We start from the raw sequence: 27,975 nt of genomic DNA on the forward strand, positions 1-27,975 counted from the left end.
GCACAATGAGCTGACATTATGCAAAAAGCCACAAACCTGGTCTAAACTCCCGGTCCTTTGATTTACCCCAGGTCTGTGCTTAGCTTCATGTGCCAGGGACAGTTTACTGACATTTAAGTGTCTATTAAAGGTAAGGGCAAAAATTCTTAACTCAAAGAGAGGAAATATTTAACAACAGCAGCTATGTTTCAGCTCCGTAGAAACTTAATTAAAGTTTCTCACACAATATGAGCAAGAAAAAAATAGCATGAAGTAAAATCTCTTCCAGTGCCATTTTTGCTTCTGATGTGAAGAAGTAGTAAGGTAGAAAGGATCCTTTTTCTCACTGAAAAGCCAATGAGTTAAAAACCCACGCTTTGGATGATAAACTTTTCTGGAGGGGTTTGAATGAGAGCTGCTTTGTGTTTTGCAGCACCGTAGATATATGTGTAACCTGAACACAAACCAGCTTTGTCTGTCACTGCTGGTGAGGACAGGCTGACCAACCTAAATGACAGAGGGGATGGGGCAGTCATCCGTGCTCCTGCAGCACCGTGGGCTCCCCTGGGGGAGTCTGAGGATCCTTTTGCGGATTTTATCTCGAGAGGAACCAGGCTTCAGGCCCGCAGGAGGCCTGTGCCATAGCTGGCGCAGCACCACAGGGCTGGCAGGGGGAGGGTGGTTGGGTAAGGGCTGCACCAGCCCCAAGGAGAAGCAAAAGACACAGCCTTCCTGGAGGAGCGATCCTCCCCCAGCCTTCCAGAAGCTGAGGGTGGTGTCCAGGTGGTTTAGTGCTGATCGTGTTCTTCCGTAGCAGTTAAATCAATACATCCTGTATTGTTTTGGAAGTGGGACAGGGTACGAACAGAGCAGCTGGATTTCAGAACTGGCTGTGAGTGAGTAAGAACTGAGGTTTTAACCTCTTTTGGATTTACAGGCCCACCAAAATCTTATGAAGGTGTAACAAGTCTAAGGCTTTGCACACAGGTTTACAGCCAAATCCTTTAATTATTGCTATGCCAGCACACCCAGTTCACTGGTGCTATATGAAATATAAGAAAATTCTCTTGATTTTATATTGTAGCTCCTGATAAATCCACTTAAGTGTGAAATAGTAAATCTGCCCTTAATTCCTAGCTGCATCATTTGCAGTTCATGTAACTAGCAACTTAATCATCACCTATGCTTGTAGGTCATCTCTCCCAGCCTAAACGTATGGGTGTGAGACTTCACAATTTGGGGACACTTCAATGGCAAGTGTTATTCAAAACTCATTTATAAATAGGAATACAACTGTTTTATTTTTGCTTTACTCAGCTGCCAAAGGAGCATACTAAACTAGCTGCCCTATTCAGTCATCTGTAGGAACACAGCAGAATGTATTGTGTAAAAAATAACCTACTTTTAAACAGGGATATTCTTGCCTCATCTAAGATTGACTCTGTCTCTCTGCCCACTTAAAATGGTCCTTAAAATTCTTAAATGTTTTTAAAACAGTATAAACCTCATAATTACATTTAAGCTGAACCTTTTCTCATGGTGGTAGGATTACAAAAACGGCATTTAGAAAAAAAAACAATAAAATTTCTTTTTGGTCATACAGCATGGTTCTTTCTGGTGTATGAGAAATGTCTTGCATGTCTCTGGTGTTAAATATTAATTTGGGCCACTCTTCCTGTCAAAGTTAGTAAATGCAAATCTCATTTCCAACAGCAGATACCAAGCAAGGTGTAAGGACTGTTATGTCTGTATTTCTGAGCCTACTAAGGAAACCAAATAAAGCAAAAAACCTCAGAGTTCCTTCAGACATCCATCATCTTGTGCTTCTCGACACTTGATCCTCCAGTTATTCCCAATGCTAAAAGACATCAACTCTCAAAAAGGTAATTCCTGACCCACAGAAGCAAGGTGGAACAACAGGTACAGACCACACTCCCACGGCAAACACAGAAGCCAGCAAGGAAGAGCGGCTCTAATGGAAGTGACAGAACACACAGATGAGATTAGTAATAAGGATTTGGGCTTTTTTTGCATTTCTGGCTTTGCTGTTTTCTCCTGCATTGGAGAACACGGGTTTGTACATGTTTCTGGTTTTCATTGAGTTCAATATGAAGAGCTCGCTACAGAACAGCCTATCTGAAAAACACCATACCCTGATGTGATAAAGTAAGAGCTGCTCTGGTGAGTTTCGGTTATCCAAACTGGTGGTGGTGGTGTTTAATAATGAGTGGTTTTGCTAATGGCAAGGAGGATGTATATGTGGACTTACGTAGTTGAACTGTTGTTTTGTCCAGAAATCTTCTCCCCTTCCACACATTCGGCATTCAACTGCTTTATCTAAAAGTTTAATTTACATCGGATGTAAAATTCTAGTTGCGTTTGAGTGGGAATGGGTTCATCCCATAGTTGAAGAGACGTTGTCGACAATGTATCCAAGCTGTTTTTCTACTCTGATACAGCCCAGACCCATGTTCAAGTAAGAATGTGTAAATACGATGAAGTGAAAGAACTATGTCTCAGTTCAAGATTCCCAGTCAAGAGTTGAATGGCCCACCAGGTACTAAATTACAAAAAAAAAAAAAAACCAAAACCAAACCAAACTATTTTATGGAAATAGATTTTGCAGACTTACTTTTAAACAGCTTCTGTGTAACACATATTACCTATGAAATGTATGATGAGATGTATGATGTACGTTCTTCAGTTGCAGGATAGTTGTTAAAACACACTTTTGTTGAAGGAGGTGGTATTTGAAAGGTGAATTATGAGACAGCATATAACAGTACGAGTTTCTTGTTTCAATTTTTAGCAAACCGATGCTCTGTGATTATAGCCAGGGCTACGGAGGCCCTGGCAAGTTTTAATGACCTTGATTATTCTGAACTTCAGCCTGCACCGAGCAGAAGCAGGCTAAGCCCCAGATGGGTACACACTGGCGTCAGCAGCCCTCTGCTGAGGGAAGGGGAAGGGGGACGCGCGGGATAGGCGGTGAGGCCCTGCCTCCCTCCCGCCCGCCGGGTGCCGAGGGGCCCTTCCAGGCCGGCCCCACCACGAAGGGTTCCTCCCGCCGCGCTCCTTCCGCCGCGGAGGCCGCGCTGCCGCCCCTCAGAGGCGGCCTGGCGGCGATCCCGGCCCCCTTCCTCCCGGGTCACGCGCGCTGCGGGACGGCGGGGGGAAGCGGGGGGATGCGGGGAAGGGGCGGGGCCGGGCCTGGCCGCCCCCGCTGCCGCCGCTGCCCCGTGAGGCGCTGGGGGGGCGCCCCGCGCGCACAAGCCCAATTATAGCCGTGCGCGGGGCTCGCGCGCCGCCGGGCCAATCAGGCGAAGGGCCTCCCCCCCCCCCCCCGCGCGCGCCCGAGCTGTCTCGTGACTGCGCGCGCCCCTCCGCCCGCGCCGGCCGGCGGCGATAGGCGGTTGGGCCGTGCGCGGGGGCGCGGCTCTGCGCTGGCGGCCGTTAGGCAGCGCGCGGGGGCGGGCGGGGCAGCCGTCGAGGAGCGGGGCTCGAGATGGCGCGGAGCGGCCGGGCGCTCGGCAGGGCGCTGGCCGGCGGGCTCGCCGCCGCCCCGCCGCCGCGCCCGGCCGCTGTCAGGTACGCGGGGCGAGGCGGAGTGACCGCGGGGGTGACAGCCAGGGCCCCGCCGCCGCGGCTCCTCCCACCGCCGCGGCTGGTGGCGTGCCGTGCCGGGGCCCCACCGCCGCACCGCCCCTCGGCGCGCCCGGCCGGCCCCGGCTGCCCTCCGCCCGCCGAGCGGCCCCGCTGTAGCCCCGCGGCGCGGCGGCCAGGGCCAGGGCCAGGGCCGGGCCCGGGGGCGGGGAGGGGCCGCCTGAGGCGCGCGGTCCCTCGGTATGCTCCAGAGTGAACGCGCCTGGGCGCCTTGCAGCCGGCGGGGCGGTGCTGGGCGAGCCCCTGGCCGGCGCGCCGCGCCCGGGGCAGCGTGGCGCTGCCCGGTGCTGCCCCGGCGAGAAGCTGGCGGCTTTGGGGAAGGGGAGAGGGCAGGTACTCCCAGGGCCCCTCCGGCTCTGCGTCCCCCGGGGGCGGCTGCGCTGCCCTCAGCTTCGGTAGCTGTTGGCTACTTCCGACGCGGCCAGTGCGGATGGAAGAACAAACGATTTTCAGACTATAAACTTGCCGCCTCTTTGCTTGAGCCAGTTGCATAACTTTAAGCAATCCATAAAAGAAGCGAAAAACTGAGTAAAATGCCCAGATGTTTTCCACTTCGGATAATGCAACAAGTTCCTTATCCCCTGATCCCATGTAAGGCTGGCTGGAACAACTGGAAAAACAAAATATGCTTTGGGAGAAGAGCTGATCTTGTAACTGGAAGAAAAAGAACGAGCAGACAAGAGAGAATGTAATTTGAAAATCTTAAAAGAGGGGGAAAAAAGATTCACCTGTTACTACTGTTATGGCAGTGCTGCTGTGTTTCTCTGTTAAATTCAAAATCTTACTGTCATCCTCATAAAACCAGTGAAAAAGTGGAGTAGAGATTGGCTCATGATGTCAAATTTCAAGCAGTCATTTGACATAAGTGTTACTGTGCAGTGCTATAATCTGCCATGTTACTTGGACCACATTTCTTACTGTATATCCTTTGTGTTTTAATCTTTAGGATGTGTTTGCAATATTAAAATAGTGCAATCCTGCTAAACAAAATTGCTATTTTCTAAATAACGTATTAGAGTCCTGAATTGAGGGAAAAATCAGTTACTGGGAAGGGTGTGCAGTACAAGGAAACTCATTAAGTAACCGGCTGCAACTGAAGTTTGAAAATGTTTCTAGTGTAAGCTACAAGAATCTTGGCAGCTGGTTTTAAGCAAGTGCAACCTGCATCCAAAATGGTGCTGTATTATTTGTAGCCTTGAAGCTGGGTATGCTTTCACGTCTTGCAGTTGCCATTGGTGTACATTCTGTACCTGTTGTCAACTTGGCGGGCCCCTTACTGTGCTGAGTAGCAGACTTCAAGGAATCAGGTGGTAAATTAGTCTCTTGTGCTTATTCCGACTGAGATGCTAATGAGGACACTTGTTGGCAACACTCATTTTTTGGGATGTGAACAGCTGTTGACAAAGAATTTGAATGAGATCAACTCGTATCTCGCGGACCATAAAATGGCCATCAGGTATCACTAACCTTATGGAAGTAACAGTTGGGATAACAGCACAATTGGCCTGGCATGCTCTTACTGCTAACCTCAGCCTTTATAGTCAGGAGTTCGAGATCCCTTTTTTCAAAAATATGTTAATTTAGGCTTAGAAAATTTTGTAGCTATTAAAAATAATCACTGAATATAGATCGCTTACATATGTATACCATACACCAGTAAATACTTCCTTTTCAGGTCATGGAAGTCAGGTGATACAGTGATCTGTGCCCAAATGTTTAGGGAGAAAACAGGGCGTGGCAGGAATTAAAGGATGCTGTAAGAGCAGTATGAGTGGACATGGTTCTGTTACCATCAGAGGATAAATACAGAGGTGGTAGGTGTGTCTAAATTCTAGTGTGGACTTGGCTTTTCTTCTGTGGCCTTGATCAGGTTCACAAAAATGTGTGTGACAGTCCATTGAAATACGTGCTTTTGTGATTTCTTGAAGAGGTATGCTTTCCTGAACTGGGACTGAGCCCAGCACATTCTCATAGCATCTGTTTTTCTTCAGATAAAGTTGGGAGAGAGATGAATTCTCACCATGTTTGTTAGCATTATAACCTCTCTTAACCTTGCCTTCCTTGAATGGCGATATAATTGTGGAAAGGACATTGTCTTACAGCAGCTAAAAGATTACTTGTAGAAATTGTTTTTTAGCCTTGTAGCTGAAACAAGTCTAGATAAAACTGTACGAAACAATATACTGGCATAGCATTACAGTAAAAAAACCAAGAGAAGAAACCCAGCAACTAGTCTGGACTGTGTACTGTATGTAGCCCCAGATGGGGAAAGTAATTTAAATTAGCTCTCCAGAATGAGGTCTGGCCCAAACATTTGAACACTTTCTATGAATCTGGTTGAGGCAGCTACAGTGTTACTGGCACCCTTCCAGCGTTTCTGTCAAAGCAGTGCTTTTCCATAACAGTCTTGTCCCGTCTCTGTGGAAAAAAACAGGCTATGTCCCCATCCCTTGAGATACAGTTGCAAACATTTGCAGAGCTTGTTGTCTAAAGACTTTTAAAGTCAACCTATTCTTTCTTAATTTCGACACCATACTTCTGTCCCATCTTAAGTAATTCCTTTTCAACTGCAGTGATTACAATCTGTGTTGTCAGTCATCTCGCTTTGTATCACAGTTGCTTATTTCTTTTTTTAAAAGTCTGTACAGATTGTTTCTAATCAGCTGCTGCTGCTGCTGCTGATTTTCCTCTAAACTGAATATTAATTTATTATTTGTCTGTCTCCTAATACAGCAACCACATAAGCTAATGCGGTCAGTCCCAGACTATTACTGTGTTTCTTTAGAATTCAAAGTTATTTTGATTTTTAAAGAACATGTTAACAATAATTTTAATTGTTTAAAATCGGTAACTGTAATTTGCTAGACTACTTTGGTGGTTAGTAAAAAATGCATCTATCTGTTCATTGTGTTAAAAAAAACAACACCAAAACAACCAAACAAACCACCAAATAAGCCTAATGCTAAGTGGGGAAGGTTGGTTCCATTTTTGACTATGTGAATCCAGAAGTACAGTCCTGGTTGTTTGTTTAGAGAAAGGACAGTAAAAGACAGAGGTTGCTCCTTAGCTTGTGTTTGTAGAATCACTGACAGCAAATAGTGACATTTTTAACTTCCTGGTGCCAAAAATCAGAGCTTTTGAGGTAGCATTTTGTGTCTTAACTGACTTGATCTAGGCAAAATCGATAATTTAGCAGAACAGACCTATTAATCACAATGAATATTTGTTAGATTTTAGTGTAGATGTTCACAAACAGAGAACACTGAGGTGCAATCTTAAAATTACTAGCATTTTTAAAGGTAATTTGTTAAGTTTTATTTATGAAAACACTGTGTCCAAGGCTTTGCATGATATTTTCTGAAGGAAATTTTGAAAGCTGGGTAAGCAATGCACTTTCTGAAAGGACTTTCAAAATGAAACTGTCCTGTTAAGAGAAGGACGGCAGCAGAGGGATTACAGCAGAGTTCAACTTTGTATCTCCAAGTGGAACCTCCTCTTCTTTGCGTATTCCGAAAGGGTAAAGTATTGCAGACTATGCTTTGATTTTGCTATTAAGAAAGCCTGTTCTGCAAATTAAGTACATATGAGGTTTGTACGTGAACTCGGGCTGCCATGAAGCCAATGTTTAATGAGGGCCTTTGTATTTTACTCTGCCAGTTACTTTTCTCGTGACTGGGGGCTATTTTTAGTTTCTCCTAAGGAAAAAAAAAAAAAGTCCTCCTTGTGTTTTTAATGGTTTGTATACTGTTACGAGCCTTTGGTTTTCCATCTGAATCTGACATTTTCTGGACGTTATACAAGAGATTGTTTGTCTCCCTGAATGTGGTGTTATTTATTTTGCTGATACGAAATGCATCTAAAAGCATTTTCACTGTTTCAGGCACTTGGCTTCTTGTGGTATTCTGATGACCAGAATTTCTCCTTTGCAAGTACCTGTAATGAGCCATACCTTTTCAAGAACTTTCTTCAAAATTGCTGCTCCACTAGTAAATAAAAGAAAAGAATATTCGGAAAGAAGAATTATAGGGTTTGTATAGAAGTGTGGAAAGAGACTTTATATGCTTATCGATTTTGTGTTTGCTGTGATTAATCCGAAATGCTAGACGTTCAAAGACTGAGCATCCCTGCAGACACATGCCCCTATGACTCTGCCCAGTTGGAGACTAGGAAGGAGTTTTGACTTTCAGAATTTGTAGACATCAGGCTTTTCCAGTCTGAAATTGAGTATAAAGAATGTAGGAACCCAAACCCCTTGCCTCACAGAAAGAAACAGCAGAAATAACCCTTCTAGTCCATGACAAAACAAAAACAACCCTGAAAAGGAAGAATACACTATTAATTTCATCTGAGGAAATGGGAATAAACCAACAGGTGTGAAAACTCTCAGTTTGTTCCCTTCTGTCCCAAATACATGCCAATGTTTGCACTTACATTATGGTGTACTTCTCGAGATTTCCTTCTTTCTTTAAAAGAAGGAAAATAATTAGTTGTGTGATGAAGAAACTTAGGCACATAGAAAAAGATTTTGAAATCCTGTTTGCCTTAAAGCTAGTGGGAAAATTCCAGTTAATTTAATGAGACTGGGATCTGACCCCAGTCTCTGGTCCACAATAGAATGAACTATTTCTTTATTAGCATTATTTTTTGACTATGCTTAACATTTATTTATGTGATAGTTCTTGAACTGCAACACATTTTGCATAGTCACTTAAAAAGAGCCTTTGTCCAATAGTACTCACTGTTGAGTACTGTTGAACATATGCTTCATTTTAAACACAGCTGGAATTAAGCATGTGCTTCAATTCTTTTCTGAGTCAGAACTAAAAATTAAAAACCATAGCTATGTAATACTTTGCCACATTACAGTAGAATCAACTAAAATGTTGCCATCATATTCTTTCATATGATTTCAATATCCTGCTGGAGTAGGGGGGTTGGACAAGATGACCTCCAGAGGTCCCTTCCACCCTCAGCCATTCTGTGATGCTGTGAGTTTTTTCCATTGCATGTATTTTTTAATTAAGCTTTTTTATTTGGGCTAAAATAAGGAAAGTAGTGTTCCTTTATTTAAACCTTATGAAGTAAAGTACTTTAGTTTTGATACACCTTTTCTTGGAAGCCATGAAGTGTGGATTCTTTATGATGAATATCTGAGATCTACCTAAATAAAGACACAGCTGTGCTGGAAAAAATATTTTTCTATTTGAAATGTATGCATATTTACCTGATATTGCAGAAAGTAGCAGACACCAGGTTCACTGTTCACTAACTTTACTGCTGGATGTTGTGTGGTGTTTTGCATCTTTATGCAAAGACTTCTACCAGTTTTACTCTTTTTTTTTTCCTCTTTTCCATTTCCAAAAACAGTGGTAGTGTTTTCAGGTGACTGTATGTTCACCTTCCAAACTGCCTATGCCATTTATACCATCATTGAAACTTTTAAATACTGAATTGGAAGTTAAAATACCTTGTAACTAATGTTCGTATTTCTGTTTCCAGGTATTCTATGCAGGAAATGTATGAAGTTGTTGCTGTTGTGGAGAATTACAAACTATTTGTTCCTTGGTGTAAAAAGTCAGATATATTATCGAAGCGCTCTGGATACTGCAAAGCACAGCTAGAAATAGGATTCCCTCCTGTAGTAGAGAGGTATACATCGGTTGTTACCCTAGTGAGACCACATTTAGTTAAGGTAACTTTTTTTTTTCTTAGCTGTAACTTTTGTTTGTTGAATTCAAATAATTCACTGGTGCTTCAAAACAAAATTGATGCTGGAAGTGCTTTGTGTGGCTCAAAACTTGTGTGGCTTTTGTTTAAAGTCTTAGGTAACTGGAGAGAATTTGAATGTGCTTTTAAAACATAAGCTGCCAAATGGCCGGGGGATGGGGGAGAACTGCCTTTTAATTTCCTTTTGCTGGAGAAACTAGCAGCCATTAATGAAGGTATACCTCTTTTTTGTTTGTTTTTGTTATAATTTTGTCCAAGCCTCTCTAAATGCAAAATTAATACCGACTTAAAAGTTATCTTTGACAAATGTAGCTTCTGATGCCTTAGCAAAATTGATACCTGCCATTACTTTTCTTCTGACAATTTTAACTAGCTAATATGAGAAGCCTTAAACTTAAGTGTATGACCTGCTGAAGAGCTTGTTATTCAGTGTATTGATGAGAAGATAGAAGAGTGGATTTAAAGTCAATTTTTTAGAATTAATTTGGTCAGAAGAGAAGCAGTTGTATTTCTCCTCCTTTCAGCTTTTCAAGGGCAATAATTAAAATAAAAATGTCAAAGGAGAAATTTTAAATGATGTCTGGATATTCTAACTAGTTTGCCTTATATGTTCAATTCTGTTTTGGTTAAGAACAGCTCAGAACAGGTTCCTGACAGCAAAACTGCCTCTTCCTTCACGTGGCAGATCTTGACTATTTTTTGGAATAACTAGTGGAATTACAACAGTTGATTGCTGTTCAAGATAATTGTTTGGATATCCTATTTCACTATTATTTTCTAGGCTTCCTCTTAAGAGACACTGCTCAAAACAGAAACTGGGTTTCTTAAGTACAGAGGGAGACATGAATTGGAAAGGGAATATGCAAAGTGCCTTTATTTAAGGTACTTACTGATTCTGCAAAGAAAAAAAATCTTTCTCCCTTTCTTAATAAAGTTAAACAGCTACAATGGAAAATCTGCATTTTACATGCTGACTGCTTTCCCTTTTGAGTCTTCCCTGACAAGACTGGCTTTTTCCTTTCACATAGCTATCAGATTGGCTTACCAACTCTCTTACCTCTAATTCACTCAAAAGAGGATTTCTTGTCTCAGAAAAGATCATGGAAGTAGTGATGAGAACTGTTTCTTTAGATTTTCTCCTCCTAGACTCATTAGTGTTTTCTCTGCTGGGATTATTTTTCCTAGAAGTTTACATTATGTTCATATAACTGTAGGAACATTTCTAGAGAAGCGACTGTGTTTGGTCTACTTCACTGTCCTCAGAAATAACTCTGGGCAAAGGCAGGTTGCATGGTGGTCTAGCATAGCGGGTGGTGACATAGCATGGTGGCGACAAAATAAGCACGGATTTGTTGCTTACGGCAGCAGTGCTTGAGCAATGGAAAAATCAGACTGGTAGCAGCAGCTCTTGCCGCAGAGGAAAGCACGGAGTGAGTTTGTTATTTATAAGGTTGGGAGCAAGGGGGACACACTGGCAATTTTCCCATTTTTCCTGCCCTTTTGGCAGCAGCAGGAAAAGCAAGCCCAGCTCTTCGTGTTTAATCTTCCCTCTACTCCTCCCCTTTCTGTTGTAGAAGTAGTAAGACACTGCATCTCATTCCTTGGCAGAAAAATGGAGGTATTTTTGTGCTGCTGATTAGTCTTTGAGATGGCTTACCTTATTACTGAGCTTATCACAGAGCTGCTTGTGGTAACAGTAAGACCTGTAAAAAAAGATTTAAACAGTTACAGAAATTCTCTCTAGAAATTCCAAGACAACTGAGATTATGTATTTGGATGATTTTGAAGTATGTCTTTCAATCTTCTTTTGTTATAAGTATAGCCACACAAAATTAGCTATATGTGCTAAAAACAAAATGAGTGAAAATAAGGACCTTATTGTTGTGAAAACGATGGAGCCAACTACTGCAAATACTTTATTGTTTTAAAGTAGGATTGTATGCAAGCACTCCTGAAATGTTAGTTAAATATGGCTCGCTGGTAACTAAAAGCCAACGTATAAGCTGATTATGAACTTGAGTGTATAGTCTTACCAACTTCATGGTAGCTCTCGATGACGATAGTATCTTGTGACAGAAGATGTTTGGAGTTTGTCTTCAATCAGGTTTGTTTTAATGCTAAGCATTCCTATAGCCCAAGACTACCAGTCTATGTATCAGTATATAAAACATTCTATACCTGTAATTAAAAAAGAAATAAAACCAGTAAATATCTATATCGTTTGCTTAAAACAGTGCTGTTCAAAATTCTGGTATATAGCATTAGCATTATTTTGGTGTTCTATGCATCACGCTAAGGATCTGTTTTATGACTGTCAACACAAAAATTGTTGTTCTCCCTTAAAAGGGATTCAATTACTTTGCCGTAAATGACACTGTGCAAATAGGACTTTATGCTGGCTGCACTATAAGACTAATTTTAACTATGCCGTGACCTTCACCGTCTTAACAAAATGCAAATGCAAACTTCAGTAATACCAGTTTGTCACATCTATAAAAGCCTAATCGTAGCTTGGCTTTTTAAACTTTGTTTTAGGCATCCTGCACAGACGGAAAACTATTTAATCACTTGGAAACAGTGTGGCGTTTCAGCCCAGGTATCCCTGGTTATCCAAGGACATGTACATTGGATTTTTCAGTAAGTATTGTAATTAAGACTACCACATGCTTGGTACAGGGTATAGAAACAGTATCTTAAATTGTGTTTTTTGGGTTTTTTTTATGGCTGGTACTAATTTGTTTTTAAAACAAGTTAGTTTTAGTCACTACTATTAAAATAAAAATTTGCAAGCTTTACCACATGGAAACCGCTACAGTGTCCTTCAGAGTCAGCAGCCTTCTGCGAGGTGTCTGCCTGTCATGAAACAGCCTCGATACAGTCGAGACTGCCATGGTACAGTCTCTGGTGTCTCTCACCATATCTCTCGCCATACAATTCTAAACATGCTGAAGTTTTTAGACCGTCAAATACAGAGGGAGAAATACTAAACATACTTTGCTATTTCCTTTAATTACTCTACAACCTAAGTACTCTTGGTACCAGAAAGTAAGTATTCTCCCATCTGTCCTGTTTGGCCTGCAGTTTGGTCAATTTAATTTCCTGGCTTCCTATTTTACTTTTTCATGTATTTTAAGTCTTACTCCTTCCTTCTATAATACAGGTATAATAGATTTTTTTTCTGTCTGTGGTGGGATATCACTGCAGCTCAAGGCTATTGCTCTTTAAATCCAGTATCTTATTTAGCCTGTTGCTCCCAGACAGGTTGTTTTCCACTCAAGTTACTGCTTTTCCATTTTGTCTATTTAGTCTGTCATCACATTTTTTTCTTACGTTTTATAGTGTTAAGAGTAGGTGTTGCATTGAGCACATAACTGAGCTGCGGTTCAGAACAGGCTACAAAAGTACACAGAAATGGGTTGATCCTGCTGCCATCTACTGGGATACTCTGCTTTAAAAATTATCTTCTGTAAATAGGAAAAAGAGCTTTTGAGGTATTTGTAAACAAGCACATTAATCTCTTTGGGTTAATAACTTTCAACTTATTGCTGTATTGCACTTCATACAGTTCAACAGTAAAAATGAATCTCTAGGTACTCAAAAAAAAAAATTTCTCATAGGATTTGCCAGTGATGTTTGCATGTTATTTGCTCATGGGATTTGAATTTCTCCAGGCAAATAAGTGCCAGTTCCTGCTACTGACCAGTACCTAAGCTAGCTCTTAACTCAAGCCATAAATCAGTTGAGAAAACTTGAATTAAGCAAGTGTTTAAACCCTATAATCTAAATACTGAGTTTGTGAGGAAAACTCCTTCCCCCCCCCGCCCCCTCCCCCAAGCCACCTCAACATTTCAGGTCAAGAACTTCAGTTAAAGGGTGTCAAAACTGGACTTAAAATGGACACTTTCACTTTTTTTGGGAAACACTATAGATACTTCTTGCTGCTTAGCCCATTTTGAGGTAGCAGAGGCAAATGTAGCCAGCTGAGCAGGGGCCTGCCTCACAAGGGTGAGTCCTTAAGGACACTAACCCTTGCTAGTTACTGACCTGCTGCAGTACTTGCCTCTGGGCCTGTGCAGATAGGGATGATAAGCATTTCACAACAAACTTCTCAAAACATATTGTGCAATTACAAATACTTATGAGAGAAAACTTTGATTTCAAGAATGCTCATTTGCTTTAGAAAATGTAATTTGAGGTTTGGGTTATGCTAGTTCCCACAAGCTACAACATCACTGTGTTGCCAGCCTGATGCCAGGAGACTTACACATACAGCAGGGAACATTTCTGGTTTGGTTTCAGTTGTTAAATGATTTGGTGCATAGATTGAAGCACACCACCATTTTTACCATCTGCAAACTTTGTAAATGTATACCATACCTCAAGTTTTTACATAGTTACTGAACATGATGCAAAACTCGTTATCCCCGCTCCGCAGAGCTCTACGTGACAGCTCTCAGACTTTCAAAAGGCACATTAATTTTACTGATGCTTGAGGTCAAGCAAATGTAAATGAAGCTACACCTGGCTTACAGTCCAAGTCATTTAATTACTTCTGTGCTCCTGTTCCGCAGTTAACATGCATTACGCATAAGTAACTTGAGAGAAGCTGTATTTGCTCCATTTGGCATTTAATCTGCCAGTTTCTCAGGAATGACAAAAATACTTAAATCTCAATCCAAAAGACATGCTACAGCAGGAGTGATAGAACCGCAGAAGAGCAACCTGCTTCTTTTCCTGAAAATTCTGTAATCATTTCAGGAAGCTGTGTATTCCAAAACAACGTGATTCCACAGCCTTAGGGGGATGTTATTTAACTAGACTGAAGGCCAGCACAGCACAAAAGCATAATTGAAGACTATTTAACATAAAAGCAACTGTTTCTTTTGAGGATGGAGAAAGTGGACTCCCTGTACCCCTGCCATAACTGTTAACTGCTACAGTAGCTTCAGTTTAACTGTAAAATTCAGTAGCTAAAAGAAAATGTAGAAGTTCCGTTCTGAGCACTGCAGCAGGAGGCCTGAGGGCTCGGTACAGAGGACTTCACCAGTACGTCTGTACTCTGACATTGGCTGCCCGTGTCAGGGCAGCGAAGGAGCAAGAGCGGGAGGTGTTCAGGTAAGAGATACGGCACACAAAAGCCAATTTGTAGCTTTAGTCAGTAAGTTGCTCTTCTTTGAACGTACCATAACTACAGCTATCAAGATGGAAAGACCGATTTAAAATGTTGGTATTTCAAGCTGCTTTTAAATGCCTCTTGGGCTTGCCCCAGCTTACCTGTAAGTCTGCTGTCTTGCCATGCAGGACTTTCTTGAGACAACTTTTGTCCCCAAGTGAATTCTGTGTGCAAAGTAACTAAGTTATTGTTTGTCAGTAGCTTTTCATTATCCCAAATATTTTACTTACATTTTGTGATGCATCATTTATTAAATAAAACACAGGTAGTTTAGATAAATTGAAATATTACTTCAGAGAACTGAACAAAATGATTCTTCTAATTGAAAAGCCCAGGGAGACAGTACTCTGACCAAGGAATAAGGTTTTTCTTCACAGACGCACTCACCCCTAGATGATTTTAACTGTTCTTTCTCCCACAGCTTACTTGCAGACTAACTGGAGATTCTTCAATGAAGCTGTCTATTTGTAACAGCATTTTACCACAACAGTAGATACAGGAAAAACAATTCTTCTCTATTTTCTTAAACAGGTTTCTTTTGAATTTCGTTCACTCCTACACTCAAAACTCGCTACGCTATTTTTTGATGAAGTGGTAAAGCAGATGGTAGCTGCCTTTGAAAGAAGAGCATCCAAACTCCACGGCCCAGAAACAAGCATACCTCGGGAGCTAATGCTTCATGAAGTTCATCACACATAGAGGGGAAAACTGTAACAACCTCTGTTATAAACTAGTTTGTACATTTCATTTGTACAAGAGGTGCCATGCTCCTCCTTTGGGGCATCTATTTCATATCTGAGCTTTGTGTGTGATTTCATACTGTACAAGACACACCTGTTCAGCCAGATGTATATAGAATGTTCAAGCTGCAATCAAGTGCAACTTCAAGTGTTACCAGCAACAGACAATTGGCAGCTACTGTAACACAAGACATCTCCGGCTGCTGTTTATTAACTTGCCGAACAGTTTGTGTAGTCACAGTCTAAGTTCTGCCTTATCCAAGCTTATGTGGTTTTTTTTTTCCAGCATTGTAACATATTAACTCAAGTTTAAGTTATTAGGAGCGTGAAGGTAACTTAACAGCATCAACTCGGCCAAGTCTGGCTGAGCAAAGGGAAACTGACATTCTGGCTTCAGGGAGTATGGAACAGTGCGTCAGGCATCGAGTAGCAGGTGCTTTTAATCCAAATGAATGAGAAGGGTAAGTCAGGAGTCACCAGCTGCTGCTGAAGTCTGACCAGCAACTGCAATAGAAAAAACAACACAGCCTGAACACTTGTGAGTTTAACATAAGGAGTACTGTAATTTGAGTGCAGCAGTTTCGGCTATAGCCAGTGGTTCTTAGCTGCCTGGGCTCTAGACACTGCCGAATGTGTAGTATGTCTGGCAGGCTGAACCTGCCTCCCTGCCCCTCTTTCACTATTACATGTTGCACTTCGCTTATGGCAAACGCATCTCATCTAATGCACACGGTTCCCAGTTCCAACACAACTTTAAACCAAGTAAATACACATGACCTCTTTGAGAACTAGGGCACAGGTGCACAACGTTCTGTACCACAGTGCTGTCCTCCATGGAAGGAGGGAACAAGATGCCCTCCACTTACTGCAGATGAGCACACCCAAGGCCAGCTGTCCTTAAAAAACATACACTACAGGGCTAAACCTTAGTTTTTAAGGGTTTTTTTCAGTACCATGCTACCATTTAATTACCAGTCCATTATGATGGTACTAGCTGTCTCAAATTAATTTTCAGTAGTTCTATTCCTTACATTAATATTCTTTCCAGTCTCTGATGAAATGTAAGTGAATAGGTTTGAGCAGACTTTAAATCCTGTCTCTATGCTGCCTTGCCTTACCCCATTTCCTTACTGAAATTGGGGGAAGCTTCAGGTCAGGTGCTGAAGCTGGTCCTTTCTCCAGAGTCCATAACCCACATGGTTACTACAGAACTGTGTATTAAATAACATAGGAAGGTATGTCTCAGGACAAAAGACGGCCCTGAAGTAGTTTCAGACCATTTAGATACTTTTCCAGAAAGAGCAACTGAAATTTCACACTTCCTGTCTGTGAAGGATAGTTCTTACTAAAGGTAGGAAGCTGGCAAAGTGACAGCTGGATTAAGAGGTCACTTTTAAAGCACTAGGAAGTTGTAACTTTGTTTGTCAAGACAATCAGAGATAAATATACACAAGTTTGGGAACACCCTTGTTTTCAAGTTTGGAAAGCAGAAAAGACTACGCATCAGTGTTATTAGCTGTGTCAGGTCAAAGAACACAGTAGGTAGCAAACAAAGCTGTCATTATTCAGGGTAAAGAAGCACTTAGTGCAAAACAATTCAGACTAAATCCTGGAGCCCACTCCGAGAGGGTGGAAGTCTCAAGGCAAGGAGGTAACCACGTACTACACCTGAGCAAGAAGAGAAGTATGAAGAACCCCACAACCCTTCCTTAGCAAGGACGACTTACCTGTTTCATACCCTCGGGGCACCTTCCCTCCCCCGAGCTGTGAAAGATGCACTGGGCCCGTTCCAGCACGTGAAACAAGCAGTACAGACAGGGCAAAATAAAGTCAATGCACGTGCCTTATTTTCATAGCATTGTTTAATATTTCAAAGAACTGTAGTGTCAGTTCAGCCTAGGTATTTCTCACCAGAATTAAAGTCACTTGTATTTCTGAGAAACAGTCCAGACAAAGGAATGTTTCCTGGAGGGGAAGGGCCTGTCCTCTCCAAGCATAAGTGTCAGATTTCTAGTAAATCTTAGAAGCGGCAGGCTGTCAAGGTTCTCCCATGACTTTGTGTGCAGATGAATAAGGTGATACATTTCATAACTCTTGAGCAGTTTGTTTTATTACACAGAGGTCACATAACTGTATATTTGCCTACTTTGTACACAATTTTCTAGTCTCACGCACAGCGGCTTCCAAGTTCTTCCTAGTACTGGCAAGCACCAATAAATTCTGAAACAGAATATCAAGTGCCTTAATTAAGTTTAAATCAGGACCTTGGTAGATGGATCTTGCACCCAGTTATCAGGAATGTACAAATGTCTTTATTCAAAAAATACAAAATAAATTATCTGTAGGCATGGACAATGACTGTAAACAATTACACGTGTGTTAAATGAAATCCAGTAACTGATGGTTACAGTGATTCTTTTAAACACCAGCCTCACTTCAGTCACTATCCACCCTCTCGCACTGACATCTGAAGTTTTTAAAGTCAGAACTGTCAACCTTCAACAGCACAGCTCATGATGCATCCCTATCCCAGGACTTAGAACATGCCACCTCCCATTCCTCCGCCCATCCCACCCATTCCTCCCATCCCTGGCTCCTTTTCTTCTTTAGGAATTTCAGTCACCACTGCTTCTGCTGTTGATAAGAGAGACGCAACACCCGCAGCGTCCATCAGAGCAGTTCTCACAACCTAAAAATAGGAAAGAAATAACTTAATACCTGCTGACTGTCACGAGAGCTGGGAGGCAGGAAAGCTGAGAATTAAGGCTATTTTAGGTTACCTTTGTGGGGTCTATGATTCCTTTTTCTACCATATTTACAAAGTCCCCAAGCATTGCATCATAGCCAACTTCTGATGGACTCTGCAGGATTTTTTCAACTATTAACGATCCTTCAACGCCTGCATTCTTTGCAATAGTCATTGCTGGGATTTTCAGCGTTCTCTTTATTATTTCAATGCCTGTACGAAAAGGATGTTTAGAATTACGTATTACATACACTGCTCCTATTGCCAAGGCACACCTTCACGTGCTGGAGGTCAATACAGAAAGAGAACCCACTGAGCAAGAACATAAGCTATTTGTATCAGTTCCAGGGGAAAAAGTTCTCTGCTACTTGACATGTGTCAACAAATGAAATCATTGCAGGATATTCACACGTGTTTTAGTTTTACTTCTGCAGAAGATAGTAAGGAGCGTTATTATTGTAACATGGCACAAAGCCTTTTTCCATTTCATTTGCCACACAGTCTCTTAAGGATTCTTAGATTTTATGTCTGTCTGCAACGGCTGCAACAGGCAGCTCAACTCTCCTTTAGTGGTCTGCAGTTCTTTGCAGGGGGTACTGCTGCTTTATTGTTACTGGTTCTTTCACATCCAAGGCAGGGACGCAGTGAAAGCTCCTTCCCACTGTAAAGCAGGGACCGCCAGACCAAGGGGATGAGGTTCTAAAGATCAGGTAACTAAAAACTCACTGAAAGCAATCTGTATTTAATCTTACAAAGCCTCAGGACAGAAGAAAATCTATTCTTAATGCTTCCACACGCATGTTCAAGTAATTTACTTACCAATTTTCTGATCTTCATTGGCTGGAGCTAAAGCATCTAATGCTGGAATGCAGCGAAGCAATGCACAGCCACCGCCTGGAACGATGCCTTCCTCTACGGCAGCACGGGTCGCGTTCAGGGCATCAGTAACTCTGTCTTTCTTCTCATTCACTTCCACATCACTTGTGCCACCAACCTACAACAAGCAAGCCACATGTCAAGGTCCACACAAGGAGCCCGGATGGGAAGCTGCTGGCTGTGGAACTGCTGCCACAAAATGAAATAGCCAACTTGAGTCATTAACTGAAAAGCGCCAGAAAGCAAACCCATGGTCTCCCATGCTGGCAGTGTTCTTTTGTACCTCAGCACTCAAGAAGCCCAAACACACAGTTTTAGTTGATATTTCATCACGTTCTTAATACCAAGGTGTAGCACTGTAATAAGCCAAATTCCTTATCTAAGTCAACTGCTAAGATTGAGACAACCACACAGCAGTAACTTAGCTTAGCAATCGAGGACCGATACCGCCCCTTTCCTAAGAAGTTTAACTTCTCACCTTCAATACTGCTACTCCATCAGAGAGTTTGGCCAATCGCTCATTCAGTTTCTCTTTTTCATAGTCACTTGTGGTAACTTCTAGCTGTTCAATAATTTCTTGAATACGTTTTTCAATTTGCGCCTTTTCACCCTTCCCCTTCAGAAGCATGGTGTCATCTTTTGTCACAATGACCTCTCCAACTTTACCAAAGTCATGAGGCTGAATATCTTCCACATTTAGGCTCAGACCCTCTTCTCCAAACACCTGAAACAAATTACGTGAAAAGTTGGAATTCACAGCTTCTCCACATGCGAGTTTTTTATTTACAGACACACAAATGCATACTAACTGCAGGCTAACTGCAAAATAACCACACTACTGCAGCTAAGCTGAACAAAACTCTTCCCTTCTCCTAACAGAGTCCAGGCACGCAGGTACCTCACAAACTGGCCCTCGTGGAATAGGGAGCTGCCAACTTCTCATTCATGACTGACTAATGCCACTCACTGATTCAACGTGCCTGGAAAGTAGAGTGTGTTAGAGTCCTCCTTCTATTTCAAGAAGTTACGAGTATTGGCACTAAATGACTTTAGAACAGAGTTTGCTCATTTTGTTACTTTGTGCTCCAGTTAGCTTAAACACTTAAGTTTTATTTCAAGAACCACCTTTGGATCCCAGCATCATGCTATGATTTTGAAGCATTTAAGAAAAGCAGCATAAAGGGACACTAATCAGCACATCAGCTGCTTGAGCAGTTGAGTACAAAAGAAAATTACCCACTCTACTCCAAGCATTTAAAAATTGTATTTGCTGTACTTGAGTCTGGGCAATTATGAGGCAGTTTTATAAGGCGGCAAGAAAGATTTGCTATTTCTAAGAAATTTCCTTGATATTCCTCCTTCCCCTTAATAACCTAAATGCTGCAAGGAAAACGTGTGCAACTTCAGTCAGTTAAAAGGACGTATTCCTCATGGTTGGTCAGGGCTGTGTTACACAGCAATGTTCAATATCCACATTTAAAAAAAAAAAAATACAAGGAATCAAGCATTACAGTTACTGTTACATTTTTGAAAGAACAGGACACAGCCTGCAACACAGCAAATACAAGCCATGGACCAAGAGTATACGTTCTTTTCCTCCTTAAATACCATTAGCATATCTTAGAGCAAAAAGCCAATTAAAACATCATTACTTACAGCCCCGCCAGTAGCAATTGCCATATCCTTAAGCTGGTTTTTCCTGTTGTCACCAAAACCTGGTGCTTTTACAGCAACAACCTGAAGACCAACCTTCAGTCTGAAGGGAAGAATTCAGAGAGCAACATTCCACATATGTTCAGAGAATGAGTCTAATTACTAAAACCAGTTATTTCAGTACAGCTCTAACAAGCAAGCAAACAAAGAGACCTTCACGAACTGAACTGGTTTTGCTCAAAAAGGTAGTTAGGAAACAACTGAAATTCTGTCCGAACTGATGCAAAGTATGGCTATGTACAAAAGTTGCCGTTTCTCTGGCACCAATAAGAGAACAGACAACAGTACTACACCGCAGCAAATTCAAATACGCAGTTCTGTATGTATTCCTTTAAAAGGTTGAAAACACAAAAAAAAGCAGTATTTGTCTAAAAGTATGGATTTTAAGCCTCACCTGTTCAAGACTAGAGTGCTGAGGGCTTCTCCATCAACATCTTCAGCAATAATGACCAAAGGTTTGCGGTGAGCATTGGCAATTTCAAGAGCTGGAACTATGGACTGTACACTAGAAATTTTCTTTTCACTGATTAAAACATAAGCGTCCTGGAATTCACATTTCTGCCCTGCAGAAACAATATGCATTATCTGAACAATCCGACTATAAAAACATACCAAGCATTCTCTTAAACTTAAGGAGCTACTTTGGAGCAACTGTTGCACTTTTCAATGGCATTAGAAAGAGACACAAATTGTTTTCTCCAAGACTCCACTTTCAATTCTACATTGTTCTGGAGTGTTGCAGGGACAGCTTGATATTAACATGGACACTGTCCACACTTAGCAGAGAAGAAAAAAAAAAACCCACAGACTACAAGCTTTTACTGAGGGTTACAAGTCTCTGATGGAGAAGAACCCCACTGCCCTATTGCCGTGGTACATGGTGTAACAGATTGTGAAGTCTATGTAATAGGTACCATTATTTCTAACTTACAAGAGCCATTGTCAGGTATTTGACATGTTAACTCACCTTTGGTTGTATTAATAAAATATGGAGAGATGTAGCCTCTGTCAAATTTCATACCCTCAATGATTTCCAATTCATCATTTAGAGTTTTTCCATCCTGTTTAGATGCAAGAAAGTCCGCATTAAAGATCCCATATTTATTACCAAAAGCACAAGTATATTTTTAGCATACTATGCACAACAGAGTGAAAGGCTCTGCACCACACGTCAGTTTTATGTGCTTACCGCTTCAAAATAAAAGCATGGTAAGAGGGAACAGCAATCAAACCCTGGTCTAAAAGAGCTGGGGAGGGAAGAATTATGGTGGGATACTGTGTGTGAGCAGCAGCAGCAGCTACATCACAGGCCACAAAAGCCAGCCCTAACTGGAGAAGAGACAGTCACTTTGCACTTAGTCTGTATGTTGGTCAGTTCTTACCTTGACAGTGATTACACCCTTTCGTCCAACTTTCTTCATTGCATCAGAGATTATATTGCCAATTTCCTGATCTCCATTTGCTGATATCGTGGCAACCTGAAACAGTAAGCCGTTTAATCTCATCCCACAATACAAGTGATTTGTTTCCTCACTATAAAGAAAACTAGAGTAACCATTTTCATTCTCATATTTCCTGACAAGACAGGGCAGCTGACTGTAGCACACCCACACCAGGACCCAAGAACTCCGTTAGAAGGGCTAACAGCTCTTGGGCAACTCAAGCACAGGGCCAGCTCCCATGCTCTGGGCTCATGCAGCACACACAGGCCACCTGAATCTGTGGCCATGAGGAGAAATATGCCATGAAGGCCAACATACCTGGTGCCCAAGACCCAGCTAGGCACCCACCTCAACCTGAAACTCCCGCAGCAGATCCGCAACACTCCCGGAAGTCTGCCATCACCTCCCATCCACAAACGCATCTTTGCTCTCCTCCATTCTTCCCAAGTACACAAATTTATGTTCTAAGACCACGTCTTGGAATGAAACTTGAAGATGAGGAAAAACTACCTGCTTCTGAACTAACTTCTAGCAGTGCAGTTGAAAGCAGAATACTGGGAATTTTAAATAACTCAAGAAAATGAAAGCGTTACCATGAAGACCATTCAATGAAACATACTCTGAATCTTGATACATAAAGAAAAATACTTGGGTGTCATATACCTAGCTCCATTAAACCTGATATCACAGAACTTTTTGTGAAGAATATCTACTTAAAGTTGGTTTAATTTATTTTTTTTTACCTGCGCAATTTCTTCTGGAGTTGTAACAGGTTTAGACAGCTTCTTCAGTTCAGCTATGACAGCATCAACTGCAAGCATCACCCCTAAAGACGAACAGAATACTTGTGAGTGAACAAAACAAGGTATACAGCAGAGAAAAACAAATAAAAAACCAAAAGAAAACAAACAAAAAAGAACCTACAAGCAGGTTAAGTTTCAAACCAAAGTCCACATTGCAAAAATGCATCAAGTTTGCACGTTCAAAAACAACCGACTGGCAGTTCTAGTTCCATATTGTCATTTGCATACCTAGTGATAATTTTTTTTAAATTGGTGTGACATACTTTCCATCACGATCGAAATTTATGGCAAATTTATTTACATGGCACCAGTAAATTTATATCCTTATCAGAAATTAATTAAATGCAGAAATGGCTTTAAATGGAGTTTACCTATGACAAATTAACCAAGTGAACTGCATATAAAATAGTAAAATGATTAGAAAAATGAAAAATTGTTCAGAGTAAGTAATGTAACAGAAACAAGTGGGTTCTCTATGCATCGCTCTTCATATAAAACTTTATGTGGCTCTTCAAAAAGAAGGCAACTTATTCAGGAAGCCAGTCAAATTTGGGATATGAGAAGTAGAAAGACAGTGATTAAACATTAAAAACAAGGGAAAAAAATTACCCCTCCTGATTTCTACTGGATTAGCTCCTTTGCTGATCTTCTCAAAGCCTTCCTTGGCAATTGCACGTGCAAGTACCGTTGCAGTAGTGGTACCATCTCCCGCTTCTTCATTTGTATTGTTGGCAACATCTTGAACTAACCTGGCTCCAATATTTTTGTATTTGTCTTTTAAGTCAATTGCCTTTGCTACTGTCACACCGTCTTTTGTCACTTTGGGACTTCCCCAGCTTTGTTCAAGAATAACTGTTCTTCCCTAGGATGACAAAGAACAAATATTAAACCAAAGCCACACAATGCACAGCACGTTACTCCAAGAGTTCAACTGAAGATGAAGACCCTTTTGAACAGCCACCACTGAACAGAAACATGACCTTGCACAGAGCTTTCAGCTGCGACTTTTTTCAAGCACACACATTACCACCGTTCTGCAAAACGGGGAAAATGGCTCAAAGGTTTTATACTTTCACAGAATGAGGCTTCATTCCCCAGCCATAATGCTTAATACCACAGATTCAGAAGTCTGCAACTAAAATAAGACTGGCCTTACAGAGAAAAATAATTGAAGAGACTCCCTCTAACAGACATTTTCCCATAAAATTAAAATAAAGCAAAAATAAAATAAATTAAAATACAGCAACTTAATGAACTAAATTTGCAACATTTCCATCACATCACAATAAAAAGTCTATGTGACTGAAAAACAGTAATAAAAAGCTCAATTCATTGCACGTTCTGGGGGGGAAAAAAAAAAAAGGCAGAGACTTGCAAACCTTTTTAGTGATTAGCAAAGAGAACTGAGAATAGTTAACAAATTTGTGTTAATGTGTTGCAATAATTTCTCAAACATTGCAAGTTAACAAGCCTTTCTTCTCTCAGCCCACGCTTGCGTTCAACTAAAAAGCTGGACTATCCTATGCAACATATACGGCCACAATTAATATGGGAAACTATGGACCATATAGGGAACACAGGGCAGATGCACCTGCACAAGGATTGCTTGTTCCCAGATGAATTCAATAGCTTGAACATCTGCCCCAATCAGTCACATTCCAGTTTGAGCTGGAGGCAGCAGAAATGCAAGGAGCCACCTCTGGTCCGCTGCTGCCCAGGAACTCTTTAGCCATCCTGACAGCTGGAGCTGTTGGAAGAGGGGAAGGGAGAGCAATTGCCCCTCCTCACCACTGTTGCTGCACAAGTCCAGCTCAGAGCTGACCACACTGGCTCCTGCAGAGACACTGCCGTAGCTGATCACACACCAGTGCAGCTTCAGCTTCAACCAGAGTTTGGATCACGTGCCAAGAAGCTAGCTAAGGACTCCCATACTGCATGCTACTGCTACAGCGCACTGTATTCCTCACTTGCACAGAGCCCACTCACATCTGTCTCAATGATTTAACTAACTTGGGATTCCTGCCATGCATGAGGTGATACTGATTCTGAAGCACAACTGGCCCTAGAAGCTCAAAAGAAACATTAAGCTTCAGTTACTAAGGTTGAACTTGTGAGTTTACATGATTCTAACTCTGTGTTATAAAACAATTATGCCAAAATAATGCATAATCTGACTTCTTACTGCTCTTTCATTTGACCTGCACTTCTCCTAAATCTAAAAGAGTAAGAAAACTCTCTCTACTGATAAGTTCTTCATGGAGTCTCTCCTTGTTTTCCTTAATTTTATCCTGCATTTTGATGTGGTCTTATTCCAAATGTTTGTTTGGTAGCTATGAGAAGAGTACCACAACAAAATCTACTTATATCCGATCACATAAAAGGATTTACATTCAACAAACACTTTTTATCTGTTTCAGAAAAAAGGAACATCAGCAGTAAATACACATGCATTTTGAATGGTCCTGCATATCAAGAATCCAAGCACTCACATAAACAAGCTTTGACAAAGTACTCAACATGTTGGCACCAATATCAAAAGATGGTGTGAGAGCAAACCATATTTCTTTAAATATGTAACAGTGCCAAAGGGAAGTTTCCTCACCAGAATGATATTTCTTAAAAATGCTGAAAGCTGAATCAGGCATTACAGTACAAACCCTGAATCTCTACAAATACATGGAGAACAGCAGATAAAGTGAGAACACTGGAACAAAACCCGCACAAGGTTACAGTAAGTTGCATCAGGAACTGCCCTTTAACCAGTGCATTAAAACTATGCTTAGGCATTCACAAAGTAGCCTGACCCAAAAACCCCAGAGTTAAATTAACTGACTACACTTAAACTTTGCTCCTTTACAGAAAACAGCCAGTTTGCTGACATCACTGTTCCTTAACCTTCATCTGCTCCACTTCTGGCATTTTTTACTTTGAATAAAGCTAATAGAGCACCCAAAATGCGCAAGAAAGACATGAATGAATTTTACAGAGGCCAAGCACCCTTGAGAAGAATGACCATGCATATGCTGTTATTATATGGAACAGACATTCCTATAAGCCCAAGAAAATCAGTGTCTCTTCCTTAAAAAGGAATCTCATTTCAAGCCTTACTGCACGTTGCATGACTATGCAGAATACAGTAGCTAGTTTTCCAGAAGACCTAAAACTTACAGGGAATCATGCACTATATTCTGTCCTATAAGCAGCATAAATGAATGTCGCTGCCACAGAATTTCACTTAAGCTGATAACATTCACCAGTCAACTGAAAACTCAATGTTACACTTTCAATGTCTCTTTCACCTTGTATCGCTTTACCTAAATGGTGAAGTGATACAAACACCATAATTTGTTTTTTTTTTTAAAATCTCAGGCTAATTAACGCACCTTAAGATCTAGATAGTTAAATTATCTACTGCATTGTTACAGACTATCAGCTGAGCCATGGTAACCTATTATGCACATCCCCTTAACCTTCAACCTGTTTAAACAAATGCACTGCACCTTTCAGTGACCCAATTAATTTTACTTTGCTACTATGAAAAGCACACGCACTGTCGTCGTGGTTCACGTGACAAAAATGAGAATATGGCTGCTTGCAGTAATCTGTCCATACCCCCACATCTTTGTGTTACAGACCTGCAGATGGTAAGTAATCATGCAGCTCTACCGAGAGTAAACCGACAACTGTTTTCCACTATGGTGGTGTTTTCAACCAGGTCAAAGCGTTAACATAAAATAAACGCAAAATCTTCCATTACCTTTGGCCCCATGGTGACAGCTACAGCATCTGCTAGAAGATCTACTCCTTGAAGCATAAGGGCTCTAGCATCTGCTCCAAACTTAACATCTTTTGCATATGCTCGTGTTAGATGGGGAGCAAGCGCTCTAGACACTGGCCTTATCTGACGGAGTACTGTAGATAAACGGAGCATGTCTAAAAGATTAAAACAAATCCAGAGGAAAATATAAGCATTATGTATTTACACAGCTACTTTTAGAATAAGAGAGGGAAAAAGGATTCAGGAAGTAAAGCAAGCGACCGTGAAGTTTTAGTTTTTCGACTGGTCGAAATGGAAACGCACAAGCAACTGCAACTAACGGGCCTGGGGAGCCCAGATCCTCACGGCAAGATCCGGGCCGCGGCAGCTCCTCGCTGAGCAGCCTCCACCGACCCCGAGCTCCTCCCGCCGAGCCTCCTCCTCCCCGGCAGGAGGACGGGAGACCGCGAGGGCACCGCGGAACGCCAGCAGCCCCGCTCGCCAGGCGGCTCCCCCCGGTCCCGGCTCAGCGCGGGGGGCCGCGCACGCCAGCGGCGGCGCCGCTCCGACGGGCGCCCGGGCGAGGCTCCCGCGCCCGACGAGGGCAGCCCGCGCCGCGCGGCCAGACGAGGGGAGGCACAGAGCGGCGGCGGGGTCCCGGCGGGCCCGCAGGGCGGGCGGGACAGGGCCTCGGCCACATGTCCCCGGCGGTCGGGACACGCGCAGCAAGGTCAAGAGCCGCTCGCCCCCTGCCGCCAGCCCGGCCACGCTGCACCGCCGGGGCCCCGCCGCGCCGGCATCGCCCCCACGCGGCTGGGGACGCGGGGGCCCCGCTCCAGCCGCCGCACCCGCCGGGCGGGCTCCCGACCGCCCTCTGCCCCCGCTGCGCGGGCGGCCGTTGGCGCCGCGCGCTCCGAACGGGCCTGGCCGTTAACGGCGCGGGCACCCCTCCCCCCCAACGGTAACCGTCAGCACAGGGGGAACGGGCAGGGGGCAGCACCCCGGCCCGCTGGCTGGCTGGCACCCTACCCCCTCCCCTCCCTGGGCCGGGCCAGCCGCCGCGCTCCCGCGCTCACCTGCGAGCAGCGCGGGGGGAGCAGAGGCGCCTCCGCCGTCCGGACTCGGGGCTGAGCGGGCAGGTCTGCGCGCAGCAGCGGGAAGGCGCTCGGCACTCACTGCCTCTGCCCCGCCCCCAGCCAGGCACCGGCCCATGTGGGGCTCCGCACCGCCCGGCCCGGGAACCAGCATAGCCGCCGCGGCCCCGCCCCTGGCGGGAGGAGGGCGGCCGCGCCCGCCGACAGCCCTCCTGCAGGGCCGGGGCGCCGGCCGCGCTGCGCGCATGCGCGGCGAGCTCCG

The 27,975-nt window shown here is 42.8% G+C and overlaps 2 protein-coding genes across 6 annotated transcripts; one reads left to right on the forward strand and one right to left on the reverse strand.

Moving 5' to 3' along the window:
* The first annotated feature begins 3,381 nt into the window (after positions 1-3,381).
* On the forward strand, positions 3,382-15,848 carry COQ10B (coenzyme Q10B). 5 transcript variants are annotated; one of them, XM_075512663.1, is made up of 6 exons: positions 3,410-3,567; positions 5,318-5,460; positions 7,523-7,669; positions 9,142-9,334; positions 11,905-12,006; positions 15,074-15,848. In XM_075512663.1, exons 2-6 carry the CDS (start codon positions 5,420-5,422, stop codon positions 15,239-15,241), a joined length of 651 nt encoding a protein of 216 aa, XP_075368778.1. In that variant the 5' UTR covers positions 3,410-3,567; positions 5,318-5,419; the 3' UTR covers positions 15,242-15,848. The 5 variants fall into 5 exon arrangements, with proteins under 5 accessions (XP_075368776.1, XP_075368778.1, XP_075368775.1 ...); XM_075512661.1 differs by lacking the exon at positions 5,318-5,460 and having other exon boundaries at positions 3,382-3,567; XM_075512660.1 differs by lacking the exons at positions 3,410-3,567; positions 5,318-5,460 and adding an exon at positions 3,669-4,330.
* A 1,524-nt stretch (positions 15,849-17,372) lies between these two features.
* Positions 17,373-27,850, reverse strand: HSPD1 (heat shock protein family D (Hsp60) member 1). Its single transcript, XM_075512653.1, has 12 exons — positions 27,696-27,850; positions 26,620-26,795; positions 23,472-23,724; positions 22,803-22,885; positions 22,000-22,095; positions 21,585-21,678; positions 21,012-21,180; positions 20,561-20,660; positions 19,383-19,628; positions 18,848-19,022; positions 18,063-18,241; positions 17,373-17,971 (listed from the first exon to the last, which is right to left on the reverse strand). The coding sequence occupies exons 1-12, from the start codon at positions 27,829-27,831 to the stop codon at positions 17,819-17,821; spliced, it is 1,860 nt and encodes a 619-aa protein (XP_075368768.1). The 5' UTR covers positions 27,832-27,850; the 3' UTR covers positions 17,373-17,818.
* Between the last annotated feature and the right edge of the window lie 125 nt (positions 27,851-27,975).

Source organism: Mycteria americana, chromosome 9 (genome assembly GCF_035582795.1).
Source record: "Mycteria americana isolate JAX WOST 10 ecotype Jacksonville Zoo and Gardens chromosome 9, USCA_MyAme_1.0, whole genome shotgun sequence".
NCBI classification, from domain to species: domain Eukaryota; kingdom Metazoa; phylum Chordata; class Aves; order Ciconiiformes; family Ciconiidae; genus Mycteria; species Mycteria americana.

What these genes read in the sequence shown, in the direction of transcription:
- COQ10B (XM_075512660.1), top strand. Translation starts at nt 4,176, where the DNA reads ATGCCCAGATGTTTTCCACTTCGGATAATGCAACAAGTTCCTTATCCC. An exon ending in ACGAGCAGACAAGAGAGAAT is followed by an intron (nt 4,331 to 7,522) that starts GTAATTTGAAAA and finishes TCACTGTTTCAG; the next exon opens with GCACTTGGCTTCTTGTGGTA. An exon ending in TCGGAAAGAAGAATTATAGG is followed by an intron (nt 7,670 to 9,141) that starts GTTTGTATAGAA and finishes TTCTGTTTCCAG; the next exon opens with GTATTCTATGCAGGAAATGT.
- HSPD1 (XM_075512653.1), bottom strand. Translation starts at nt 27,831, where the DNA reads ATGGGCCGGTGCCTGGCTGGGGGCGGGGCAGAGGCAGTGAGTGCCGAG. An exon ending in AGGGTGTAATCACTGTCAAG is followed by an intron (nt 21,679 to 21,999) that starts GTAAGAACTGAC and finishes GCATCTAAACAG; the next exon opens with GATGGAAAAACTCTAAATGA. An exon ending in TTTTATTAATACAACCAAAG is followed by an intron (nt 21,181 to 21,584) that starts GTGAGTTAACAT and finishes TTGTTTCTGCAG; the next exon opens with GGCAGAAATGTGAATTCCAG.